The 25,134-nt window shown below is 36.8% G+C and overlaps 1 protein-coding gene across 1 annotated transcript in view; it reads right to left on the bottom strand.

Moving 5' to 3' along the window:
* Positions 1-25,134, bottom strand: part of radil (Ras association and DIL domains) — a 56,127-nt gene that overhangs the window by 26,939 nt on the left and 4,054 nt on the right. Inside the window, exons 2-7 of the mRNA XM_066688931.1 lie at positions 23,768-23,884; positions 21,598-22,163; positions 14,031-14,326; positions 11,692-12,381; positions 9,453-9,490; positions 8,960-9,117 (exon numbers count right to left, since the gene is read on the bottom strand). Coding sequence (XP_066545028.1) covers positions 8,960-9,117; positions 9,453-9,490; positions 11,692-12,381; positions 14,031-14,326; positions 21,598-22,163; positions 23,768-23,796 — 1,777 coding nt within the window. The 5' untranslated portion in view covers positions 23,797-23,884. The remainder of the gene's footprint in view (positions 1-8,959; positions 9,118-9,452; positions 9,491-11,691; positions 12,382-14,030; positions 14,327-21,597; positions 22,164-23,767; positions 23,885-25,134) is intronic.

The following is a 25,134-nucleotide window of genomic DNA, read 5'->3' as shown; positions in this document are numbered from 1 at the left end:
ATTAAATTACATGCCTTAATATGACTGCTACTTATATTTGATATTTTTTCATAAGATTTAGGGTAGATTTTACAGATCGTAGTTATTATGGTTCCCCGTGGTCTTGAATGAACCCTGCTGCTGCCATCTACTGCGTTTTATGGGAAATGTTTTCTTTGTACGAGGGATTTAAGTTGTCATACAATTCCTGCTGTGGCATCGAGTATGTTGCGAGTTTAAGGGGAAAAATGTTACAACTTTAAATTCTTTATTTTCACTTTCGGATTATGTATTTGATCAAAATTATGTATATTCATAATTACAATAACATTTGACCTTAAAACTTTATCATGGAGGCAAATAAGATTTTAAATGTTAAAAGGGAAAAGGAAAAATAATCATTATGTTATAAAATTGTGTGAATACCATCTTCCATTTTTTGTCTGTTGTTATTTGCAACATTGTATAAATCATTTAGCTAGCCAGCATAGAGATAAATACAAGAATCTACATAACTGGTCAACCTTTGCAAGAAAAGAAAAGAAAAGAAAAAAAATCTCCCTAATACATGTCTCTGAGCCCTAATAGGTAAATAAAAATCATCTTAAGCAATCATCTGTATTAAGCAGTCTCTTGTGACGGGCGCTATACCAAATCAAAATTGATCGATTGACAGAAGAAAAGCAGATGCAGTGATTCTGGTCAGGCTGCTTTTCTGAATAAAAACAAAGTAATCGATTGTTTGGTATTTATTTTGTACTTCCCTATCTTATCTGGCCTTATTACTTCAGTTTCTTCCTGTCCCTTAACCATTTTGTATCTTCTCATTTTCAAACTACATTTTTCTCTTTTCCGTCCCTGTCGACCTCCTTTCTTCAGAGCATGTGAAAATTCTTCTTAATTCTCTACCCGTGTCACCCCGGCTCTCGGATTCCTCAGGAGAGCTGCGTCTCTGAGTGACAGATGTGCTGCTCACTTGGATACCTTTTTACATTTCCAGGGCTGACAATGATGATCTGCTATTTATTGAAAAAAACACATATACTAAGAAAACACATTTTTATTCTTGAAAACTTAATTTATTAAGCTCTGAGATGGTTTTCATTTATATATAAAAATAATGGCTCACATAGAAATGAAAACTTTACTTGGTGTATTTCATTTCTAAAATATATCTATGGAATCTCAAATTAAGGTATCAAATTAAGATTTGGAATGTTTTTTAATCCTTGTTTGCTTTTCATAAATATATGCTTTTTCCTAGACATAAGCTATTCCTTACCAAATATTAAACTATTTCTATAGACACATATGTACACTGGTGTAGCATATAACCTTGTATTGGGATTCTTTCCAGAATCCTCTCCATTCTGCTTCCTTTGGTGGGATCTAGACATTGTAAATTGGAATGGGTCACCACAGAGGACACAGCTCAGCCAGACCGTGTCTCCAACAGTAATGGTATTCTTGTATAAAGGTCACCAATGTTACAGATTGTTTTGCAGTTATGAAAAATGTGCTGACAAGCACTGAGAAATAAAAGTCCCCTGCACAGTTGTGCAAGCAAATGAAAAAGCCAAGTTATGTGGGAGCACAGGAGTTTCTTTACATAACATAAGACCAGCTGCAGTATTTTGAAGTCTGCGCTGACCAAGTCCACCCTAACACCTCTACATTGTGAATATATTAATATAATAACAAATTGCTGCATTAACATCTTCTCATACTTTCTAATGTTATATTCTAATTGTTGATTAAACTCAATGATAAGAAAATCACTTTAGGTTGCTGAAATAGGAATTGATACTATGTTAATTACCCAGCTAAATAATTTATTTACATAGGGTTTATATAACAATTCTGGCCATTTACTATCAGGTTATTGTACCCTGTTAATATACTTCGCATTATAAATAATAAATGCAGCCTGGGTGCCATAATCTAAATGTTTGATATTTTGGTTGGTGTCATTAATATATACTAACTAGCTGTTTGCTTAAGCATGGTGATGGTAATACCAGCCAATTGGGTTCCAGACCTGTCTTTTGCCATTTACTCCTAAGCTGCCTGGTCTGGTGGGTTGTTGGCATGAGAGACCTTCATGCAGTATAGATAGAATGGGTATCTTTGAATGAATAATTTGGCATGAACTTTACCTTCATGTCTATGAGCTTTGCCAGTCAAAACAACTGTGTCACCTCAATATCATACTGGAATCCTAATAACAAAAGAAAACTACACTATTTAAAGGCCAACTAAAGAGAATCTTAATAAAATATGTATAAATACTAACCACTATATATCCTTATAAGTATCAACAATTTCTTAATTTGTTTGCATTCTGGAGATCAATATTTAATGAGATATGGCATTCAGAATTTTAAATATGACATTCATAACTTGCCTTCTGTGATTTCCAAGGTTGCATCACAGTGACATGTGCCATCATATTTCATTCAGAGAAAAAAGCATTAGTGAATATTTAGCTTTCTCCTCAGAGAAAATGGTTAACACTTGCTGTGTCTGGAATTGCTTTCACTTTCCAGCAAAGGAGGCCATCATATTTGAATCAATAAATTGTCAATTAAATTAAAAAAACACAAAATAAACATAATATATTAAGATAACTCATTATTAATATTGTTTAATAATGTTATCACAATTGCCAAGGGATAGAAAAATCACAGTGGCAGTTATTCATAAATATATGCAGTACTTCTAGAACATTTATATTTATATCTATTTATATGTCTCTGTGACAATGTATTCCCTCAATTCATCTACAGTCACTGTTACATTATAATAGCATTATCTTTAACCAGCCAATTCAATGGTTGGTTAAACATACCAACAGTTTTAACAGAAAAACAAAATTCACAATTCAGGATCTTTCTACTTAAGAGAAGAGATTATCGAAAAGTCCGAAAAATGATACAGAAACTATATGAAAACAAACATCTGAGCATGTTAATGGTGTCTCTAATGTAAATCATAGCATCTAGGACTGTCCAAAGAATATGTAAAATTCATTGTCAAAAATAATTAGTCAGGATGTTTTTATTTTCAACAGTTTTCACAGTAATTATGGTGATCATATAACTATAAGATCACCAGGACACATTTAGACAACAGGATTTGAAAGTTGCCGTTAATTAGAATGCAATTCATGCAAATTAGACACTGGAGATTAATATTGTTGCTTTATTACACTGTGCAACAGACAGGTAATGCTGTAAAGCTGTTCAGTATTCCTGCCACCTACTGAACATTACTGATTTGATCCGGAGATATCTTACAAGTTAGCATTTTTTGCTATATTTATTAATCAACAGTGACTTCATCATATTAATTAATTATAAACAACACAAAATAAACAAGAAATGTGAATACTTAATGATATGAAAATATTCTCAGATTTTGTAATTGGTATTGCAGTGCAATGAGACTCAGTGTAGCAGTGGTTTAATGCCCGATTTAAGTCTTAATTCATCTTTGCCTTTAAAGGCACTCAATGCACTCAATGTCTCAATGTGTCCCAGTGGCCATGGAGTCATATGGTCATCCTAATATGTCATAAAACAACACATGCATTAGACTTATGCAAATCAAACCACCAACCACATGAAACAAACCAATTTAAAATTAAACAATTTAATCTGTCCCATTGACAAGCCTATAGGCCTAATATTACAGCTAATTGGTACATGGCATTCAAGACACCAGGTAATTCTATTCAATATTATCAAGTTATTTTATGACTGAGTTTGAGTATGTAGATGAGGAGGGGGTCAGTTTTTAGGGTACTGACAGTAAAACATTATTAACAGGGAAAACTCAAAAGATTTCAGCCTCTACCTTCAGAGCAACAGACATTGCTTTTGTACATTTGGTAATATGCAATACACACACATTTCCACACTAAATCTACAGTAATATTCAACTGTATACTGAATAAATGATATTCAACAATACTGTAAACATAAGATAATTTCTCTAAATAATACAAAACCAGATGTCTCTTCATATACTGCACACAAAGTGTGGTAGCATTACCCTGTAAAGCAGGAAGCAGTGAGATCTCCATATTGCTCTCCTCAATAAAGTATGTGAAGCGATTGATATAAATGTTATGGGAAGGAAAGTTGGAAGGTTGGAGATTGTCAGATGAATGCCAGCCATGATCGGAAAAATATGAATATAGATTAATATTTCAATTTCCTTTTCTATACATTTGTAAAATTCAGGGCATTACTTTCTGAATTGCCAGCTGTGGGTCAGAGCAACCTTTAAGATAGCAGTGTAAATAAAATCGTCACAATGGCATGGCTTGACTTTCTTCCAGGGGGACAGATACATTTTCATATTAATTCATATTCATAATCAGTTTGATTATTTGATTGAAGTGAAATCTGTGACAAAAGAGAAGAAAATAAGGGTGCATTTATATTTGGCGCCCCATAATTGTCCTCCCATACATTTACATAACCACTTTACATAGCCTCCGTAATTTAGGTAGCATTACGGAGAGGTCTGGAATCTCTGGATATTTATTGGAAATTGCTTAAGCTGTAAATTGCTTATTTTTATTCAGCAGCCCACATTTTGAAGATGACAAACCCTTGGAATCACACTAACAATGACTATACAAATAGATTATATGCCTCATTTTCTCATTAAGTACATTATTATTATTGTAGTATTACCAGATCGGTCATTCTAATTAAGTGCAGTATTATCGTCACAGTATTACCAAATCGTTAGTTCGTTCTTATATCATTATTATTATCTGTTGCAGACCACATTCGTTATTTCTCATTAAGTAGGACTGTTATCATTAGCCCATCATCAGTATTTACAGATCAAGTTTTTTTTACTACTAATAATGTATTTAATTTAGTCATAAAGTTTTACACATTATAAAGTAGGCTACATCACTTAAGAGCTACTAATGTGACAGGTGGGCCTGCTTGGTTTTCGAGAATATCACAGTCCAGTCAGGTGTGCCGGATGAGAGGGAAACACGCATATGAGGTGCAGAGTTCAGTCTATTTCTGTACTTTGTCTTTATCCTTGCCAGGATGGAAAATCTCACTTCACATTTATAAGTAGTTGAGAAACGCAAAAGTAATGAAATGCTAGCTTTACTAGCCTATTCCGATGCGATGCTAATCCAGAATGATAATTTAATTTTGTGTCATGTTTTCAATGTGCTGTCACTGGTCAGCTGTAGCAGCTCGGCCTCCTCAGGAGGAGTAAGTGTCAGGTTCTTCAGTGGCTTCTGAACTCAAAGGACTTCTTAATGTACTTGTCCCTCAAACCATCAAACCTTTCCTTTAGAAAATAGTGATTAAAAGTGTCAATGAGTGCAGCCAGATGGGCCTGTGACATCTTTGTCTGCAGAAAAAAATATAATTCTGTCCTTGCAATCTCAAATTCAGTTTGTTGAAGGATAAAAACATATCCGCAAGGTATGACAGGGTTAAAAGCCACACGTTGATGAACAAATCTGCAAGAGGGGAGTGTTTCTCAAGGAGGAAATAATGTATTTAATTCCTCAATTCATACACTCTGCTAAGCAGACTACCTTTTGATAGCCAGCACATGTCTATATGTAGCTGTTAGAAGGATGACGAGTTTGTCTCGGGCCCTTTCTTGCTTATGACAAAATGATCCATCGCTTAAAGCAATCTATTACATCTATGTTCGACTATATTAATTTAAATGTAATTAATTAACTTATATATATGTATTCTAGGTGTATATTTGGTTTTCCACTTTTTTGCGCTTGTTCATAGTGCTGCCAACTACTGCAGTTTTGAGGAAATGGTTGTTGAAGACAGAAATTGTTGTACAGATATTTGTTTCCTGTCCATAGCTTGAATTCATGGGAACAAAATTATAGCATATGGCATTATTTTATTGTTTGTTTACACCAGATGGGCAGTGTTATTTTGTTTATAGACAAGAATAATATTACTGTACTGTGACCCCATTTTAGTTGTTCTTTAAAGAAGTCTAAACACCATAGAAAGAATTGTGAGCATGTTGTAAGCATAGCACAGGCAAAGTAGGACCCAATAGCACATATCATTACTAGGAATGATAAAAGCACAACTGCAGGGAGAAAGAAAAAGCACAATTGTGTTCAAGTTTAGTTTGGCTGAGGTCAAATAAAATGTCAGTTAGAAAGCATATAAGTATAATTATGGGAAATGCTACACACAAATATTTATGAAGTCTAATGAAGAAATGTGCACTTCTCAGCAGCTACTATCTACAGAACACTTATTTAATTATTGAATGCAGCCGTATTGTACCTGACATTAAATCTGCATGCCCTGTAACACACTTTGTTGTTAATGACCTATACTGTCTTGCGTTGAAATCAAGCCCATCTTGAATAAAAACCAATCACAAGGACGCAGCAAGGGTGAATCCCAGCTAATCTTGTGGGAGATAATAGCATTTCCAAGGCTGAAAGCTGTCACTGGTTATTAGCACTCAGCCATCATTCCCCAACAAAGCACTTCCAGTTAACTGTGTTAGTCTAGGCACTGGCCAAGAGTATAGTAAAGACCCATGAAACACATTTGTACCAGCTGGTGTTAATCAGCCTTACTGAAACTTTTCATGAATATGAAACCTGTGCTAAACATACCTTTTATACTCCCCTGTCATAACCAATATAGCTTTGCATTGCCCTGGATACTTATACATCATACATTAAGCAGGGCTTCAGTATAATCTGTCTCATGTCTTAATTACCCTCAGTTTACAAGGATCTGCATTACAAATGACTCCCAAACTATGCACTCCCAGCTTTATTAACATGTATCATGCACATTAAAGGTGAACTGTTTTCCCCACAGAATTCTGCAGTTGTTTTTTCTTGTTTGTTTGTTTAATTGTTGAAGTGGATCATCCTTTCAGTCTTACTGAAATAAAAAATAAGGCATTTCATGCTGTACATAAGGAGATCTATAACTTATTTGTGTGTCCTTAGTATACATTAACACATGAAAAGCTTAAGCTACTGATTGCCAAAGTAACTGATTAATTGAAAAAGAAACATGTACATAAATAAATGCAAACACACACATATATATATTCACATCCTTCTATGAAAATAATGTTATTCAGTGAATCATTAAATTGAGAAAATATAGGTTTAATAAACTAGGCCTCTTGATTAATTTAAACTTTAGTTAAGATAGGTTGCGTGTAAACTTTGAACTGCAACTCAGATATTAATATATTAAGTGGCTTCCAAACTACTTTTGAGAGATACACCGATCAGCCATAACATTATGACCACCTGCCTAATATTGTGTAGGTCCCAAAACAGCCCTGACCCGTCGAGGCATGGACTCCACTAGACCTCTGAAGGTGTGCTGTGGTATCTGGCACCAAGACGTTAGCAGCAGATCCTTTAAGTCCTGTAAGTTGCGAGGTGGGGCCTCCATGGATCGGACTTGTTTGTCCAGCACATCCCACATATGCTCGATTGGATTGAGATCTGGGGAATTTGGAGGCCAAGTCAACACCTTGAACTTGTGATTCATCAGACCAGGCCACCTTCTTCCATTGCTCCGTGGTCCAGTTCTGATGCTCACGTGCCCATTGTAGGCACTTTCGGCAGTGGACAGGGGTCAGCATGGGCACCCTGACTGGTCTGCGGCTACGCAGCCCCATACGCAACAAACTGGGATGCACTGTGTGTTCTGACACCTTTCTATCTGAACCAGCATTCACTTTTTCAGCAATTTGAGCTACAGTAGCTCGTCTGTTGGATCGGACCTCACGGGCCAGCCTTCGCTCCCCACGTGCATCAATGAGCCTTGGCCGCCCATGACCCTGTCGCCGGTTCACCACTTTTCCTTCCTTGGACCACTTTTGATAGGTACTGACCACTGCAGACCAGGAACACCCCACAAGAGCTGCAGTTTTGGAGATGCTCTTGCCCAGTCGTCTAGCCATCACAATGTGGCCCTTGTCAAAGTCGCTAAGATCCTTACGCTGCCCATTTTTCTTGCTTCTAACACATCAACTTTGAGGACAAAATGTTCACTTGCTGCCTAATATATCCCACCCACTGACAGGTGCCATGATATCGAGATTATCAGTGTTATTCCCTTCACCTGTCAGTGGTCATAATGTTATAGCTGATTGGTGTATACTATTGAGGTATACAATACTGATATTTATTTATGATAGTTCTTTTTTTTATTTTAACATTCTGGGTAAACATTTTTAGTAACATTTCACCTACATTCTGAATAAATGTGGAATCTACTGTAAGAATATGGGTGTAGTATTTGCTCATTTACAGTTATTAACAAAGAATGTCTGGAACCTACTTCATGGTTTTGATTGTGTTAACTACTTTTTAAATTATTTTATTTTAAAACAGTATTTGATTTATTTGCTGTTTGGTCAATAAAGCCAAGGAGGGTTAAAAGGTCAGAATTTAAGATTCAAATTAAATTTGAATTGATTCAATCGAGTTAACTTTTTGTTAACTACAGACCAGTAAGTAAATGCATCTTTCATTGTCCTCAACCTAAAACCCAAACCCAATAAGGGGTTAAATATAAGTTACTGAATTTGTATATTATTAAAATCAATACATTCACGGTTATTGTTTAGTTATCGTTTCATATCATAATATTGTTTAATAATAAGTATTTCTGTGACTGAAACCTTTCATGCATTCACCTCAGTTTGATTCCCAAGAACCTAAATTTACTCCACCCACTACATACACTAGAAAAAGCAGGGATATTTCAGTGTTCGGTGACTGTGGGTTTTCATGGTATCTCACATCATAGTGGTTTGATTTAGTCATTATTTGTAGAAAATAAAATATAAAAAAACACCTGTTTTATCCCAATCTTAATCAGCTGCTAATCAAAAGACTGGAATCACCCAGCTCTGCATTCCAACCTCCACATTCAAACTACAGTCCTTTAGAATCTAGTACCTTTGGTGTCAATCTGTTCTATGCCTTGCATGTAGATGGGAGATTTCTGCTGTATGAAATAGAGGATCTCAATGGCATTAGACATCCAGAAGAAGATTATCTGAAGATCAGGGACCATATCTGAGATACTGAGCAGAGACAGGGAGGCTGGGTCCTGACTGGAGAAAAGACAGAGAGACAATATCAACAAGTACTCTCAATATAGGCAGCAACACATACACTACAATTATATTAATTTGAGACAGGAGGTAAATATAAAAAGACATGAATTTGCATGCTACTGAATTTACCTTAGGGAAAGCAAAAATCAATGGAACTAATGAACCATTTAAAACCCCAACGAATCTCTTATTAAATATTAAATAACCTTCATAAAGTGTAATGTTTCTGGCTTCAGTTTCTGATCTCAGGGATCTTTGTAGTTATCAACATTTTGCTTGCATACGGTCAGGGTAGGGATATAGACCATTGTAAGAAGAAACTCAATACTCACTGCTGAGCTTGCTTCTCTGCTAAGTCCTTTGTCTTCTCCTGTGAGAAACACACGATACAGTTAGAAATACATCACGTGTGAAGTAAAGAAACAGGAACTGTGACACAACCATTAAAAGCAATAAGACATTTAAGAGATGAGGTATCTCCTGACTCGGTCTGAACAGTTTTTCTCTCAGATGTGTTGCTCCAATCAGGAATACTGGCAGATTTCAAGTCAACATTAAATTAGCTATGACATTAGCACCTTTTAACTTTACTATTATATTTTAATCTTTCCATTTAACTTTTAAGAATCAAGTTAACATTTAACTGAATTAATAATTATACTATTTATGTTTAAAGGGTTTATGTGCAAATCTGTACAGACATTCTGTATTCTACAGATTGAGAGTAATTCATTACAAAAAAATATCTGGCAGTTATCAAGTTGTATTTTTTGTAATGCCAGTTGCAATAAAGCATTTAATAACATGCTTAATGCAGAATCACAGAATAAAATCTAACATGTTGTAATGTTAATACTGTACCTCTCTATTTGGAAGAAAATGAAAAGCTTTTAAATGTTTGTAAAGGTAAAAAGTTGAAGAACATTGACAAACAAACAAAAACATTTAAAAAAGCTTTTTAACCACGGAATATTACAGAACCATTTACAACTAACTATTTTGACAATTTGGCTTCCAATACCCTGGGTGCTAGAATAAGATTTATGCCACATAGGTTTTGGGCCTGATTACATAAAAAATAATTCATGCTGCAAATCCATACACAGAAGCATTAGCAGCATTACTGCCAATGGATCTCACACTGATACACGTGCATGGCATCATCAAAAAAGATTTCCAGTGACAAGAAAAATAAAATAAAAAATCTAGCGTCGTGTTTTTTTTCTCCATTATGATATTATTACTTGTTCTGTTTAACCCATACACAATGTCAGGCCTTCATTTCACTCTATGGGTGTGTCTGGAGTGTTATTTTTATATTCTTCAAATCACCACTATAAAAATTGAATTAGTAATACAGTAATTAGCATAAGTTATGTTACTGTCAAAAAATGTATTCACAGTAAACATACATTTTAGAAACCACAGCTGGTATTCAATCAAATGTGTGAGCAAAAAGAACAACAAGATTATTTTGATTTTATGCAGTGAGAAATGGCACTGTGATATCCAGAGCTACAGTTGTCTTGCTTTAGTGGCATGTGAACATTTTTGTATTTATTTAATCAGTTTATCATCAATTGAAGTGATTGATGTTTTTGCACATGTTAGGGGTTCTTCAGTCAAACCAACAGGGTAATTCTAGGAAAACTGCCAGATCCATTAAAAACGTACTCATGTTCTTACAGGAGAAGTGTATTTACCTCAGTTTCAATCTTGTCTCAAGGGTTAAACAGTTTATTATGTGTTTTAAGAAATAGAATTATTAGATTAATTTGCTTCTATATATGAAGTAGAATATATTATTATTATTATTATTATTATTATTATTAATGGGGAATACACTTTATAGACTAGGGCTGGGATTTAATAAAAACTTTGACCCAACAGCTGTATAAATGTGTAAATGAAAGAAGAAAATAATGTAATATTTTGAAACAATTGTTTGCCCTGGATACGGGTGTCTGAAATATAACAATAATATTAACTGCAACTGCAAACCTGTACTCAGTGGCGGCTTAATTTTTTTCCTGTTAAAAAAACAAAAAACTGCTATAACATACAGATTTGAATTTTGCTATTAGCGGTTGGATATAATAAGGCCCTAGTGAAATGCAATAATTTAATTGCTGAAATAATTTACTAGAGATTTAAATGTATTTATTTAATTGTGTTTGTTCTCTTAATGTGTGAAGCAATTTGTTCTGAAGGGTTCCTCCAATGAATACTTCTATAAGAACAGCTTAATTCATATTCTACAGGATAATTAAAGGTATATACAAACCGAGTTTCTTCATAGAAGTCAAATATGGTCCAAACTTTTTGTGATTAATCTGCAATTAAATGTAATGCCAGATGAAATCTATAAATAACCACAAGCACATAATTATGCATCTTTGTAAAGGACCTGTCTTCTGTCTGAATGCAAAACTGGAGACTTTAAAGGCATTAAGTGTTGAACAAATGAAAGGTGTAGGAAGAGAGAAGGGGTGGTGAAAAATTAAATACCATGAAATGAAATGAAAAAAGTTTTAGAGACATCCCCACCGCTTTAGGAAAAGCGACACTAACCCAAGCTATAGACTGTATCCTTTTCACAATCTTTAGAAGAAGCTTCCCAAAGCTCCCTGGCTCAAAAGCTGTGGCCGAGTGCTTGATGCACAGGCAAAGGAGGTAGGCCGGGGTCAGTTTGTGGTCATCCCCACCTGGCTCGATGAGGGACATTATTCTCCCAAGCAACTCGTCCTCGTGGACTTTATCGAAGTCCAGGTGTAGCTTCCTCCTCTGCAGACTCCTGTTTTTGATTAGGTGGGGTTTGTAGCTGCGGCGTGGTAAGGATTTGTCTTTGATCAGAGTGCCACACATTCGGCAGGCCTGCCCCAAGCCACTGTCACCCTCAGACTCATACAGGTTGTTGAGGCTCTTAAGTCTGGCTAATGTCTGGGCAGGCAGCAGCTTGGCGTTAAGGGGGTCCTTGTACAGGAAGATGTAGTGTACCCCAAAGGAGAGAAGGTCGCCATGACGTAGCTGGGTGGTGCGCTCCGCCTTGGAGAAATTGATTAAGACACTACCGTGCGGCACAGGCTCCACCACCAGCCTTTCCTCCACGGTGTGGCTGAAACGCCGCATAACCTGGATCTTCTTTATCTTGCAGTGGAGGGGAAGGATATCTGGGGAGGAGAGGCAGATGTTTGGCCGTGCTGAGGCCGTCTCCTGACCCACCGTGTGCTGGTCTCGGGTCAGAAGGTACACCAGGCAGTCCTGCAGGCAGAACACAAACAACTCAAGATTTGCTTTAAAAAGATCCTTTCTGGTATCAAATTTTTCAAGTTGGAGCCTGTTGACAAGCATACCAATTTTGAACAATACTTAAGAATTAAGCACCCTTTATATACTTATTTATTTTTTAAAGGAATGTATTTTTAATTTAATCTGTATTTAATATATTTATTTTATAGGTGAGGTACATTTTTCCAATATATAGCACACACGTTACAAACAAACACACCATTAAAACCTTTAGTGAAGTTACTGAAAAACTGACAAATTACTACAACCCCGATGCATGCTGAAAGAAGTTTAAGAACTTAAATCCAAGAAAGAAGACCGGGTTTAATTTGAATAGCAAAATACAATGTGCTTGATGTTTCATTGTACGTTGCTGTGCTTTTTAATAATTGTTTCACTTTACATCATATTCATATACTATAGTTTAAATGTATTATTGCATTAATTTTCTGATTTCATATTTTTTTTAATCTAAAAACTAATAAAGAAAAGCAAAACTGTAATTGACAAATTATATACTAGTATAGATTTAAATGTATTGACTTTATACTTTTGAAAGAAACGGATGCATGATTAAATACATGTCAGCAACGTTGTCCATCACATCACTCAGCACATAATGTGTAGTAATAAATGGACTAATTGAGGTAATTAAGGCATCAGAATGGGATGATTGCTTCATAAGTTGCTTTAATAGGACCATATATCATCCTCTTGGTGCTGAAAGACTGGATTACAAGTTACAAACCCAAGTGGAGAAAAACACACAACTAGTTATCACTACTATAGAGGTTTCTGAAGAATTCTTCAGTCTCTCTTGATCCAATCACATCACAGCTTCTAACTGTTGTGCCATGTGTATTTCTTAGGGCAATTAATTGATTATTTCCTATTAGGAGACATTACTACAAAGCCAAGTTGAGAAAAATACAAAGCTTTAGTGATGAGGCTTCAGGCAAAGCCAAGGGGGAAATACAATACAAAACATTAAAACAACTTTTTAAATTATAATGAAATTAAAACTGGAACATTTTAAAAGGTATTAATTAATACTGCTCTATAGTCCCTATTGGAACTTGTATTAATGAAAGGTGGCTGAATTTATGATGTTGTGTATGTAGAAATTTATAAAAAATCTGAATTGCATATATGATTTTATGTCCAATTCCAAGATATTAATTTTACTCATGTAAGACTTTGCAGAAATTAAGACCAGAACACATCTGCATAGTATAAACTTCAGATTGTTGTTGACATCCTTTTCCAGCAAGGCTACAGCTGGATTATCTTAATCCTTTACCTTCCATTAACATGAGTAGCCTTCAAAGACAATGTCTACGGTCTATGTTTTTGCCTGTCAGTTGTCACATATTCCACCCATATTAAAGTTTAACGCAAAGTATATCACATTCAATGGCCCTATCACCCTATTGTTCCGAAAGAACCATTGGTTTGCAGTCATAAAAAGTTTATTTCACCACCCAGAACTGTTGCTATTATTTTACATGATTATTGTATTCGAGGGACTGGCATGTCGGCTAGAGCAGAGTGCGAACTGCGCGTGATCGATCTCCGAAGTTATATAATACATTATCAAATTGAGGGGAATGCTATAACCATACCTGTCTCTGGTTATATCCCTGAAGGAGCAGGAGATGTGGGGACTGGTAGAGAGAGTGTCTTACTCCTCCATTTTCTCTCTCCTCCTTCCTCCTCCCTGTCTGGGGACCTTCCCTGCTGCTTCTCCCTCTCAGCGGCCCAGGGAGTGTAGAGTAGTATCTCTTGGGCTCATCTCCAGGCCCACCAACTAGATTGAGGCTGGTCTCACTCAAGCTGCGGCAGAACGTTGCACCCGGGTTCAGTGTCATAGTCCCTTTTGCCCGGTTCCTCTGCAGCTTTCTGGCTTGGGCATTTATATCTGGAAATTAAAAAAAAAAAGTTGTCATATCAACCTTTCTCCCTGCTTGATGGGATTAAATTGTAAATGGACGTTGAGTTATGATGTTATATTATCAAAACCAGTTCATGAATAAGGTCCATGTGTACAAAATACAATATATATATTGTACTGGAGTTGGGCATATTTTACTCAATGTGTTTTACACAAAAATATTGAAGGAAATGGGAACATATTCAGAGTTCTAAAATGGACCTGGAAGTGTTAAACCGGTTTATAGTTGAATATCATGTAGATATATTAAAAAATAAATAAAATAAGTACAATCAATGTTAGGCTATGAAGCAACTGATGGAAATGTTATTCCTGTTTTGGCGATTTCTCCTCTCATTGCACAAGTATGAACCTGGTTTGGATCACTGGTTCAAATTTGGCCTATATAATTAGCTGACAGACTTCAGGATTCCCAAGTGCCAGTGTGCAAGTGACTGATAGCAGCCTAATATGGCTGCGTTCAAACTGGCTGGGGCTTTATCGCCATCTGCCTCCAAGTCTGCAGGATCATTGAGAGCTGCATCCCTTCTTTGTCCAGCACCTGTATGTGTGCTGTGGGCTTTCATTGTGAAAAGAACAAATAACCTGACATCATATGTTTCAGTGTGTCTTGAAGTTCAATGTTCATCTCAGTTGTACAAGGGGTGTCTGGTGATTTGAGATAATTACCAATTTCGGAATCCAAAATATATCCCATATAAAACAGATGACACATAGTGATTCCAAATGTTAAAGTAAGTAAAAATAATAATAAAATAATAAAATAAAATACAAGTAAAAAAACTCAAATATCTCAAGATGATATGGATGGTTGCAAAAACGTTGGACACAATAATGATGTATATCAGCCTGCACCAATGGATTGACATTGGCAGCAATGAAGATGATGGTAGGAGAGACACCATACCTTAGGAATGTCCCCACCTTTAAAGTTTGGAGCAGCGGAGCGCAGTGCCAAACGCTGGCAGCAGGGTAAACTCCTAGTTTTAACATTCCCAGCTCTACCAGTAGGTGGCACTATAACGTGAGCATTTTTGAGAGGTCCTACAACAGGGAAGGGCATTGTAGGATTATTGCCAACCCAACAAGGTCAGTAAAACAGAAGACATGCCAATTAAAAAAGTGTCAAGCATTCAAATATCTCACTGATATTTTACATCACATTTAACATTCAAATATTTTACATTTTGTTTTTTAATTTCCTTATTTGTATAGATCATGTGCAACATGAGAAGATTTTATAATTTCAAGTATAGCATGCGTCATGAATCCAAAATAAACTTTCTGAATATTTAAGTAATTTGCAGCCATAGTATAAACACCTAAGGCTTAAGCCATCATGTATGAAATACAATTATTGCATTGATTATTGAATAATATTCTCAGGCATATTTCACATTAGTTCATGCAAGAATAATTAAAACCAAATATATATATATATATATATATATATATATACACACACTCACCTAAAGGATTATTAGGAACACCATACTAATACTGTGTTTGACCCCCTTTCACCTTCAGAACTGCCTTAATTCTACGTGGCATTGATTCAACAAGGTGCTGAAAGCATTCTTTAGAAATGTTGGCCCATATTGATAGGATAGCATCTTGCAGTTGATGGAGATTTGTGGGATGCACATCCAGGGCACGAAGCTCCCGTTCCACCACATCCCAAAGATGCTCAATTGGGTTGAGATCTGGTGACTGTGGGGGCCAGTTTAGTACAGTGAACTCATTGTCATGTTCAAGAAACCAATTTGAAATGATTCGACCTTTGTGACATGGTGCATTATCCTGCTGGAAGTAGCCATCAGAGGATGGGTACATGGTGGTCATAAAGGGATGGACATGGTCAGAAACAATGCTCAGGTAGGCCGTGGCATTTAAACGATGCCCAATTGGCACTAAGGGGCCTAAAGTGTGCCAAGAAAACATCCCCCACACCATTACACCACCACCACCAGTGGTAACAAGGCATGATGGATCCATGTTCTCATTCTGTTTACGCCAAATTCTGACTCTACCATCTGAATGTCTCAACAGAAATCGAGACTCATTAGACCAGGCAACATTTTTCCAGTCTTCAACTGTCCAATTTTGGTGAGCTTGTGCAAATTGTAGCCTCTTTTTCCAATTTGTAGTGGAGATGAGTGGTACCCGGTGGGGTCTTCTGCTGTTGTAGCCCATCCGCCTCAAGGTTGTACGTGTTGTGGCTTCACAAATGCTTTGCTGCATACCTCGGTTGTAACGAGTGGTTATTTCAGTCAAAGTTGCTCTTCTATCAGCTTGAATCAGTCGGCCCATTCTCCTCTGACCTCTAGCATCAACAAGGCATTTTCGCCCACAGGACTGCCGCATACTGGATGTTTTTCCCTTTTCACACCATTCTTTGTAAACCCTAGAAATGGTTGTGCGTGAAAATCCCAGTAACTGAGCAGATTGTGAAATACTCAGACCAGCCCGTCTGGCACCAACAACCATGCCACGCTCAAAATTGCTTAAATCACCTTTCTTTCCCATTCAGACATCAGTTTGGAGTTCAGGAGATTGTCTTGACCAGGACCACACCCCTAAATGCATTGAAGCAACTGCCATATGATTGGTTGGTTAGATAATTGCATTAATGAGAAATTGAACAGGTGTTCCTAATAATCCTTTAGGTGAGTGTAGATTATAATGTTCAAAATATTTGTCATGTTTAAAGTGCATGTATGTCCTCTTGCATAAGGATGCTTCTTCATCATATTTTGTGCTGGAAATGCAAATAGAACAATATCAAATTTCAGTTTCTGATTCTCAAATCTCCTACCAAGACACAAACCTTAAAATCCTTTAAAAGTACAGTAGATCTGAATCAGGCCAGAAAACCTGTTTCCAACCTGCATTTGCTAGTAGCTTTGCCATGAGAGGGGACCCATGCATTTACTTATTATCAATTGTTACAACTTCTTCACAATGCTCTGTATATTGAAATATGCATCTATTGTTTTGCCCTTTAATACCATTCTATAACATGGTAAACATTACTTTAATGTTAATTAAAACAGAAAGAGAAAAAGCTTTTTGGTGCATTGCAGATCCCCAGAACACTTGTTCCAGATGATGATATAAAAATGTTTATAAATAGTTATTAATTTATTGTAGTTGCAAAGGAGGAAAAAGTAGTATGTTCAAAAGTTAATTCATGCCATCTATATTTTTCCTGTTTAATTTCAGATGCCATTTTCCTTTGACAATTTTTGCAAGGTTAACTAATATAGAAAAATTAAATAATATTTGGTCCTGGCTGAATGTGTAGTGGGTAAAAAAACACATCCAAGTCCAAAGTTGATTTATGATACACTTGTTTCTAGCAACACTAATTCCCTGCAGCATTTCCTCTAATTCAAATGTGGTGCATAAAGCAAGTCCAACTCCCAGATTTTCTGTTAGAGACAGTTCCTACACATGTACCTTGATCAACCCATACATTCCTTACATTTAAGATTATCAACAATTAACTGAGCAGTTCATGCTCTTAAATCGATACAATTTAGCATGCGTTTATTTTTGTCTCTCCATTAAAGTATTCTTTGGAGAGATTATTATTCCATGTGTTGTTCCACATTAACCTTCTGAGGGCATGTAAAAAGGATGTGCTTTGCTGACACATCTCTATGTGGAAAAATGTCTGACTGGAAAAGCAAGTTACTTTCCATTATGTATAAAAGGCCTATCCTGGGTCACCTTGAAGCCAATAAGGGGAATTCAATTAAATGACAACACTGTATATTTGCAATTTGTTCAGATTTTGGTATGTAAGCATCTCTGAGCAGAACAGAAAGAGCATATGGTCTGATGCTGCACTACAGCTTTCTAAGAGCTTTTCAAGATGGACATTATCATGCATTGTTTATCATATTAGATTTATCATTCGATAAGGAACTGTACTCATGAAGGTCACCAACAAACAATAAGGAGCAGACAACTGCTAACAAATGGCAGATTAAGTGGGTGTTCAAGGAAAATGAGAGATCACTGAGATTATCTATTTTTGAAATTCTGGGTCTTGGAGCAAAGGAGAAAGGAGCTGTGACACATTTCTAGAAACGTGCTAAACCATGTACCTGCTTGGCGACAGATAACCAGATGCATCCATTAATTGCAGATGTAAGACCTGCTGCATGATTGTGGGGGATTAATTAACCTTGACTCATTTAAATGCTTCGATCAACCCAGTGAAGAGATGGACGTTTGATCAATGTAGAAGGAAGGCAAGCACCTCCCCTTCAATGCCTTTTGTTATCATTAACTCTGCATTCACTCATATCATCAGCCATCACATACCCATTGAATTTGAGTACTGACCTTGACTTGATCTGTAACATAGTTAAAGAAGTCTATGAAATTCAAGAGGTGGCACAATTCCATGGACAAGCTTAGAAGAGAATTAACAGAGGACAGACCCAAAGAAAGGACTATTTACAGTTGTGGAAAAATACTGTACTTTTATTCTTTATCTTGTGTCATTTTTAAATGAAAGTAAGACTGGGGCATAAATGTGAAGGCATGGAACTAACTACAAAAAATACCCATTTTGAGGATATAATTGACTTTTTCAAACATCCTTCATTCCCTTCTTTAGCTCTATATGGGTATTTATTTCCTTAGTAATTATAATTAAATACAAAACATTTAAATTCAAAGAATCTGAAGTCAAAGTCACAGACACACTAAAATTTCATTATCAGGAATATACAGATTTTTGTAATTAAATATGTAGGTAATTCTGAAAATCTCTGATCTTCTAGACATCCTTTGTTATAGTGCCGGTTCCCAAACTGCTTTCTTTCCAACTCGATAGAGGATTCAACTGTAACAGTGGTTTGGCAACCACTGCATGTAAAAATATTCTTTGTTTTGGAAAGTTTTCTGATTTCCTCACTCAAAAGTGGCAAGTTTGTTAATGAACTCTTACTATAGTGAGATGATTTTTTTTTTCTTCTTAAATAAAACCATGTGCATTTGTCAGTATAAAAACAAAATATATTGATGTCATCACAACACTATGAATCACATCCATCCGTATTCAATAACCACTTGATCCAGGGCCTGGCTGACACGCCATAGAATGTCAAACCATCGCAGGGGAGCACAAACACACACAAACCAAACTCACATGACTACAGGGCTTTAATCTGCTTGTAATACTACTGAAGGACATTTTACATTTGTATTGATTCATCTATGTAAATGAACTAGGTCATCCAAATTTACCAAAACTTAAACGTAAATGTAAGGCATATTTAAATAGTTTTAAGCTTAAAGGATGCTTTCATTGCAATGCATTTAGGAATTACATTGGATAATGAGAAGTAAAAAAAAAAAAAACAATGCCTAAAGAAACCATGACTATACAATGTGCATTAATGAATCATAAATATAATTAATGGAAAATCTACCAGAACTGTTGCAGTATTATCTTTCCAAGAAATATAATCAATTCCACTACAAAGGACATTTATAAACAGAATGCGTATTACTAAAGATGTAGCTTAGTTGCCTTTAATTGAAGTAATTTCTTACCTAATGCTGCCAAAGGAGAATGTATGGCAATACATAGGAAGCTGAAATGTGTGCCTTCTTTCTCTGAGACACTAACCTAATGTATCAGGTTGCTGAAAATAAATGATTCAATAAAGTTGTTAGTTGTATTGATTTGTTTTCTCTTGGGGGTATTGGCTCAAGCTGCAACCTTGTTGAAACAGTGATTTAGCACTGGATGAAGAAAAAGCCTTTATAAATCTCACAGAAGGAATGTCTGCTACTGTTACATCCACCTCACACCACATTGTAAAACCCTCCAAAACATAGGAATCCATTACCCCTCAGTTTCATATTTGGCCTAATCATTTTAATAAATGTAACACCTGTATCCACTGATTGGCCAGCCAGTCATGACAAAGCCATTTGCTGCATTCTCATGCTGGCCAATCAGTCAATTAAGCATTCTGGTCACAATATAGCAAGCACCATTTCTTCAGCATGTGTTTTCTGTCAGTTTGTATTATTTAAAATTAATTGGATGAGAAGTTGGTAGTTTCAAATGTGTCATAACAAAGAAATCTATGTTCCACATGCAAGTTCATAACCCCTCAGCTGTAAAGTAGCTCTGGAAGCACACCCTGTCAGCTATTGTTCCATATATAATCTCAGACAATGCAATGTTGAAGAAAAGTTTGGTTAAGAATTTGTGCTACTTCACCAAAGTAGCAATAAGCAATGCTGGAATGCATTGGAATGCATCTTCATTCTGCCAAAAATCCAAATGCCAAAATATTTTGCTTGATTCTTGTAGATCTCATCAACATCTATCCAACAATATCTGTGTGAGATGTTTAGTAGCCCACCCACATGAATTATTGTGGACTAAACACGTTATAAATAGCAATTATTCATTGACTCGGCGAGTTCTGTCTATCCAATATAATTTGACTGTATCCTTTCACATTTTAAACTAGCCTATTCATCTGTTAAAGTTTAATCTTCACTTCACTGTTGCTTATATACTAGTTTATGATAGTCACTAAATTATTAAATTAAGGTTAATTAACCGAGAATGCAGTTGGATCGAAAACCAGCAGGTCAGTGGGTATGCAGGACTGGGGTTGGTAATCACTGATGCTGGGAATGTATCAAATCTTAATAAAGTACATTGAAAAATTAATACCAATACCTCCATTTTTCACTAATGAAAAAGCTGAAAAACATATGATGGCTGAAAAAATAAAACCGTATTACACTTGATCCACAGAGCTCAAAACAGATCAACAACAGGAAGCGAGAATGGTCAAACACAAGACCTTCTAGTGCAATCTGACTCAGGTCTTTGGTACATCTCCTCAAATAACTGGATGAATTACCAATCAATGAAAGTTAGCTGTTCTACATTCATGCACAGGGATATATGTCATGGACTGCTTATGGCAGGGGTGGTCAACCCTGTTCCTGGAGATCCACAGTCCTGCAGGATTTCCAGGTCTCTTTAAATCACCAATTACTGGATCTCTGTGACACAGGGATATTTTGCCTAATTAAGACCCACAATTGGCTCAATTAAGCAGTTAACGATCTGGATAAAACAAAATCTTGTAAGTCCTGTGGCTCTCCAGGACCAGGGTTAGCCACCCTTGGCTTATGATGTAGACCAACGAGTGGAAGTGTAACAGATGCAAAACTCATTGAGCATTTACCTGCTGTAACAGTGTCTTTCTCCCGGGCTGCAATCTCCTCTACCTCTGCCCGGCTGCGTAGTTCGAATCGACGTGCATAGCCTTCCTTTGGCTTCCACAGGTCCTGCAGCAGGAGGGGCTTCTCATTATCCCCCAGAGCCCTGAGACACTCAGTCCGCCACTGCTTCTCTGGCCCCTCAAACTTCCCGATAACGTCGCACATCACGTACTCTCCCACAGACATCTTGTTGAGGGAGTAACGCTCCAGTGCCTCCTTAACGAGCTCCTGAGCACTGGAGCGTGGAGTGGCCAACACACTCTTGTAGTTGGCCCCAACACAGATTTCATCCCCGAAGATCTTCAGGACCCCGGGGGCCGAGGTCTGGGTGGACAGCTCTGATGGGTCATCGGTGAGCTGCTCAGGGAGGTCGGTGACAGAGCGCCTGTCACGGTAACTCAAGGTGCGATACAGGACCTGTGTGAATGTGCGGCTCTGCCTCTTCAGCTTGTTCTTGGATGGCAGGGACATACTAGCTGAGGACCCATAAAACATCCCGCTGGGGCTCTGGCTAGACTGCAATCTAGAGCTGAAGGATGGAAAAAACGCTGAGTTTTTTCAGATATTCAATTACAATTATTGAATACATTTCATAGCATTGGGGAAGCAGGCCTACACCTCTTTAAATAAAAAAAAATAACATTAACAAACAACTACAGCCTTCTTAAGCAATGCAATCATTCTCCAATGAGAAAACAGTTACCAGTACAATACACATGTAACTCAACAAATATACAAGGCTGTATATATTGCTCTTAAATATTATTCTATCAATCAGAGCATTTTTTTATTTTTATTTTCATTGTATACTTTCAGCATATTAATTTATCCCGCATGCTTTTATTCACTATTTGACAGCAAGAAATTAGCAAAGTGCTGTCTGGGCGTATTTTGACAAAAGGGGATAACAAAATTTGAAATGTTGTGCTTAGTTACAGTGGCAGCACAGGAACAGAGCCGAATCACATGAAAGTAAATCATATTTTGAATACAATGTCTGTTACTACGACTGGGGCAGGATCTAGCATGGAAAATTGGTCATAATGAACATGCAATCGATTTGAATTGTCCAGCATCCTGGATTCAAGAAGCTTGTCATTTCTGGAGAGGTTAGCAAAAAAGATTTTAGATTTCTTAAATAAATCTTGTATTAATGCTAAAGACATGTAAAACGCAATCTAAAATAAAATTATCATGACATGAAAAAAGAAGGAAGCAGTTTACAAAAAGCGTATATATTAACCAAGCTATAATATAGAAACATCACATTTGTTAGATATTATTTTTCTTGTTTTCACCTGAATTTCTCCTTCTGGCAACATGTCTGTTCTAATAAACTTTTTTGTCCCAACAGTGCTGGATGACGTTCATTCACAGCTGTACAATTAAGTTCTGAAAAACTGCCTGTCAGCATGGACCACGCCAGCAGGATAAGCTTGGACTGGTTATCTCAGTAAAGCAAACACAACATGTCCAAATAAAATACTGTGAAAAGGAACACTTATGGGAAACCTAAATGAAAAGACAATGTAAGAACACAAAGTATGAAATAATGTCTGATATGTTCTTAGACAGGACATTCAGATCAGCGGTGAACAGCCCACACGTGAGGGCGAGAGAGATTTTGTTCTACACAAAAGCTAGCCGACACCTTTAACCCCATTCTGCAATTAAGTTTAAGGAGGACATCATGAGGTTCAGAAACCATGCTAAGCTTGTAGCTTATTATAGAAGAAGGGACTGGTGGTGATGGATTTAGTCTGCCCTGATTAAATGTGCTAGAAGAGTGACTTTCTTCGGTTAGGATTTTTAAAGGCCACTGCTGTTGGGAGGCTGGCTTACAGTGCTCGGTGACATAAAACTGTATAAGGAAAATCCCACGCCACTTCATATTAGACTCATTTAGAACAGTACGTATTATAACGTGCAACGGCCAATTTGTCATTACCATATTGTAATGGTTTACTCTCAGATAAATACGGTGCACGTGGTTTAGTTTGCTGGGGAATAAGCGTTTAAGAGCCGAGTTGTAAAGGCACAGTCTGTATGTTCACTGTAATATTCCTTTGTCTGCTGCTACTGTTGCTGCAGATCTAGGCAGTGTACGCATGCTGTGGTGCCCTGTCTGCTTACCTTGCAGCAGAGTGCCTTCTCCCCTGCATTCAGCCTGCAGTGTGTGGCTGTGGTATCCCCGGCATACAGCAGTGTCTGCTTACAGCCCCACTTCATTTCAGGAGTGTGCCACTCGGGCTGAGGAGAGACACGTTTCTGCCTCAGTCAGAGAAAGAATGACGCTTGCAGTCTAGTCCACCCCATTCATGTTATGAGTATGCCATGCCAAAGAAGACCTTAGAATGATCATTTAAAAAAACAATCTTTGTATGCTTTATTTGTAGATAAAATCGACAGAATGCGGAGTTGTTTTGACAGCCTTGTAGCTCTGGAGGCCTGGTGCATTGAATTAAATTAACTAGTTCAGGAGGGGGAACCAGGGAGTGCACTGTGGCTGACACTACACTTTATTGACTTTTTCTAATAATCATAAAGCCTCCTTTTTCTATTCAGTTCTGACCAACACATTGTGAGAGCTCTCAATATGAGGCAGGTGAAAGCTGCCGAAAGAAAGCTGCCGAGAAAGTACAAGTCCTATACTATTCATTCATACTGTGAAGGTGACTTACAGTACATGTACATTTATTATTATTTCTCACAGCTTATTTAAGCTTTATGTAAAGGTTTATTATTTCTTGTTTGGGGCAAATACAGATCTAGGAACAACATGACTTTGTAGAGGAGCATGTAGTTTATAAAGAATAGCCAAACATTCATTATTATGCCAAGGTTAAAGATATGGTTCATATTAACATTTTGAAAAGTACATTGAGGTTTAATTAAGGATTATAATGATTAAATATATATATATTCCCTAAAATTCATCACCTTCCAAATTCAGTGTAGGCTATATGAGATGCATATGTACATGGAGATGCATATCAATCTGCCCAGGGATGTCTAGCAAGACATACTTAGTGGAAAGTGTATAACACAAAGCCAGATTCCTTTATTTGTTGGTTTGTTTGTTTCGATGTAGAAGTATTCTCGTTTAATAAGAAATACAAATAATATCGGACATATCTCGCCAACACAGAACCTAGAAAAAGTGCTCAGTGAAGACATGTTTGTATATTTATGCGTATGTTTAGTCACTAAGGTATAGTGAGATATTTTTAACTATAACCACAAAATGCACTAGTTCACCCTTCAAGGTAAATACATGAAGGAGGTTCTGCATCGTGTGGCTCCGCAGCTCAAGCTCGGCTACAGTGGCGGCTGTTTGTTTGAAGGCTGGACACTCGGTTACCAGTAGCAACCGGACAAGCTTGTGTGTGCTGGTCCTGCTGACAGCTGATACTCCTGAACACTGAATACTGCACTGAGCACTGAACACTGCACTGAACACTGCACTGAACACTGCACTGAACACTGCACTGAGCACTGCA

The sequence above is a fragment of the Amia ocellicauda genome, chromosome 17, assembly GCF_036373705.1.
Source record: "Amia ocellicauda isolate fAmiCal2 chromosome 17, fAmiCal2.hap1, whole genome shotgun sequence".
NCBI classification, from domain to species: Eukaryota; Metazoa; Chordata; class Actinopteri; order Amiiformes; family Amiidae; genus Amia; species Amia ocellicauda.
Note: the sequence above shows the minus strand (reverse complement) of the source record. Positions and strands in the feature narration are given on the sequence as shown.